The sequence below is a fragment of the Rutilus rutilus genome (assembly GCF_951802725.1).
Source record: "Rutilus rutilus genome assembly, chromosome: 7".
NCBI classification, from domain to species: Eukaryota; Metazoa; Chordata; class Actinopteri; order Cypriniformes; family Leuciscidae; genus Rutilus; species Rutilus rutilus.
Window position 1 is genome coordinate 975,001 of NC_140221.1, and position 2,442 is coordinate 977,442.

General features: G+C 40.0%; 1 protein-coding gene across 2 annotated transcripts in view; it reads left to right on the forward strand.

Moving 5' to 3' along the window:
• The window catches only part of LOC311294353 (uncharacterized protein), a 30,835-nt gene extending 29,469 nt beyond the window's left edge, over positions 1 to 1,366 (forward strand). For both annotated transcript variants that reach the window (XM_084415179.1, XM_084415180.1), the window contains exon 4: positions 882 to 1,366. In XM_084415179.1, coding sequence (XP_084271305.1) covers positions 882 to 1,049 — 168 coding nt within the window. In that variant the 3' untranslated portion in view covers positions 1,050 to 1,366. The remainder of the gene's footprint in view (positions 1 to 881) is intronic.
• The last annotated feature ends 1,076 nt before the right edge of the window (positions 1,367 to 2,442 follow it).

A 2,442-nucleotide genomic window follows, 5' to 3' on the forward strand; every position in this document is an offset into this window, starting at 1 on the left:
AGTTTCTGTTTATTTTTGTCTTGCTTTCCAGTACAAATATCTAAACATTCTTACATCACGATACATTTCTTTGTTTTATTTTAAAATTACATTATATTAATTATAAAAAAATATTTTGTTAAATTTAACAAAAATCTTGTTTTCCCTTTGAATCAAGTTTAATATAAAATAAATACAAAGTTCTGTCATGAAACTCTAAAAGGCTCTGGCTGATCGGTCCTTTTACTCACCTGTTCATAATCACATGGTTATCTATAGGGCGCAGCTGATTGGTTCCTGCCGTATCAGTAGCCAATGAGCTCGCTGCTCAACCTTCAAATACTTGGGTAGCATTAGCGTCCCTCCTCCTTCCCCAGCTCCACCTGTACAGATCTGCTCCGGGTAATTCCTGTTCTCTATATTGTACAGCAGTGTGTCGTGTGTGTGTATTGACGGTATCAAGTCCTGTACTTGTTCTCCAGCAGATCTATTCCTCCAAAAACAAACACACAACATTGGCGTACGCATTTGTACAGAAAACAAGACAAAATATACTTTTATTTGAGAAGCAAAATTTGAAGAATCTATACATTTTTCACCAAAATGACATATTTAAACGTTGATATTTTAGGTCATTTAGCAACTCCAGTAAATGTATCTTGAGATTATTTGTACTGGGAAAACAAGACATCAATACTTTTTTTTTCATTTGCGATTCATTTGTACGCCACTTTTCACTCACATTCATCTCAATGGCAGCCGCTCGACTGACCCAAGAGTGTTATTTTGTTATGATCAGGAATCAGCCAATCATCTGAGCTGTAAATGTCATGTGACTTGTCTCGTATAGTAATTGCCACTATGTTTATGATAATTTATGATTTTTGTTGTTATTCGCGCAGATGAACGCCAAACCCCGCAGTTTTAGAGGGAAACAGCAGGGGCTCCGAGGCTCCGCCCACTGGGGCCGCTCACATGTGACCGATGACGTCCAATCAGAATACGGCTGGTCTCCGGTGCGTACCCGACGCAACAGTGATGCTGCGTCTGAGATGTCGTGTGCGTGGTAGACTTACACTCGTCTCATCATTACTCTTCGTTTACTATCATCTGTACTTTTCCAGCCTAGAAAAATAAAGTGGAGGTTTGGAGTGACATGACGACAGAATGATCATTGTTGCGTGAACTGTCCCTTTAAATTGTGTAAAGGCTTGTTCACACTGGGGACGATAATGATAACAATAAAGATATACTTCTAAACATCATTCTAAATATAAAAGAATAGCAGAGTCCAGAACTATAGCGATAACGGCACAGAGAAACCATATCGCTGGAATCACTCTTAGATCATTCTTATCTTTCAGCTGATGAACCATAGAAACATCGGCAGCCAATCAGAAAGAGCGCAAACATTTTAAAAACATCGGCAGCCAATCAGAAAGAGCGCAAACCTTTTAAAAACATCGGCAGCCAATCAGAAGGAGCGCAAACATTTTAAAAACATCGGCAGCCAATCAGAAAGAGCGCAAACATTTTAAAAACATCGGCAGCCAATCAGAAAGAGCGCAAACCTTTTAAAAACATCGGCAGGCAATCAGAAAGAGCGCAAACATTTTAAAACATCGGCAGCCAATCAGAAAGCGCGCAAACCTTTTAAAAACATCGGCAGCCAATCAGAAAGAGCGCAAACATTTTAAAACCTCGGCAGCCAATCAGAAAGAGCGCAAACATTTTTAAAACATCGGCAGCCAATCAGAAAGAGCGCAAATCTTTTACAAACATCGGCAGCCAATCAGAAAGAGCGCAAACAAAAGAGCGCAAATCTTTTAAAAACATCGGCAGCCAATCAGAAAGAGCGCAAATCTTTTACAAACATCGGCAGCCAATCAGAAAGAGGGCAAACATTTTACAAACATCGGCAGCCAATCAGAAAGAGCGCAAATCTTTTACAAACATCGTCTGCCAATCAGAAAGAGCGCAAATCTTTTACAAACATCGGCAGCCAATCAGAAAGAGCGCAAATCTTTTACAAACATCGGCTGCCAATCAGAAAGAGCGCAAACAAAAGAGCGCAAATCTTTTAAAAACATCGGCAGCCAATCAGAAAGAGCGCAAATCTTTTACAAACATCGGCTGCCAATCAGAAAGAGCGCAAACAAAAGAGCGCAAATCTTTTACAAACATCGTCTGCCAATCAGAAAGAGCGCAAATCTTTTACAAACATCGTCTGCCAATCAGAAAGAGCGCAAATCTTTTACAAACATCGGCAGCCAATCAGAAAGAGCGCAAATCTTTTACAAACATCGTCTGCCAATCAGAAAGAGCGCAAATCTTTTACAAACATCGGCAGCCAATCAGAAAGAGCGCAAATCTTTTACAAACATCGGCAGCCAATCAGAAAGAGCGCAAACAAAAGAGCGCAAATCTTTTACAAACATCGTCTGCCAATCAGAAAGAGCGCAA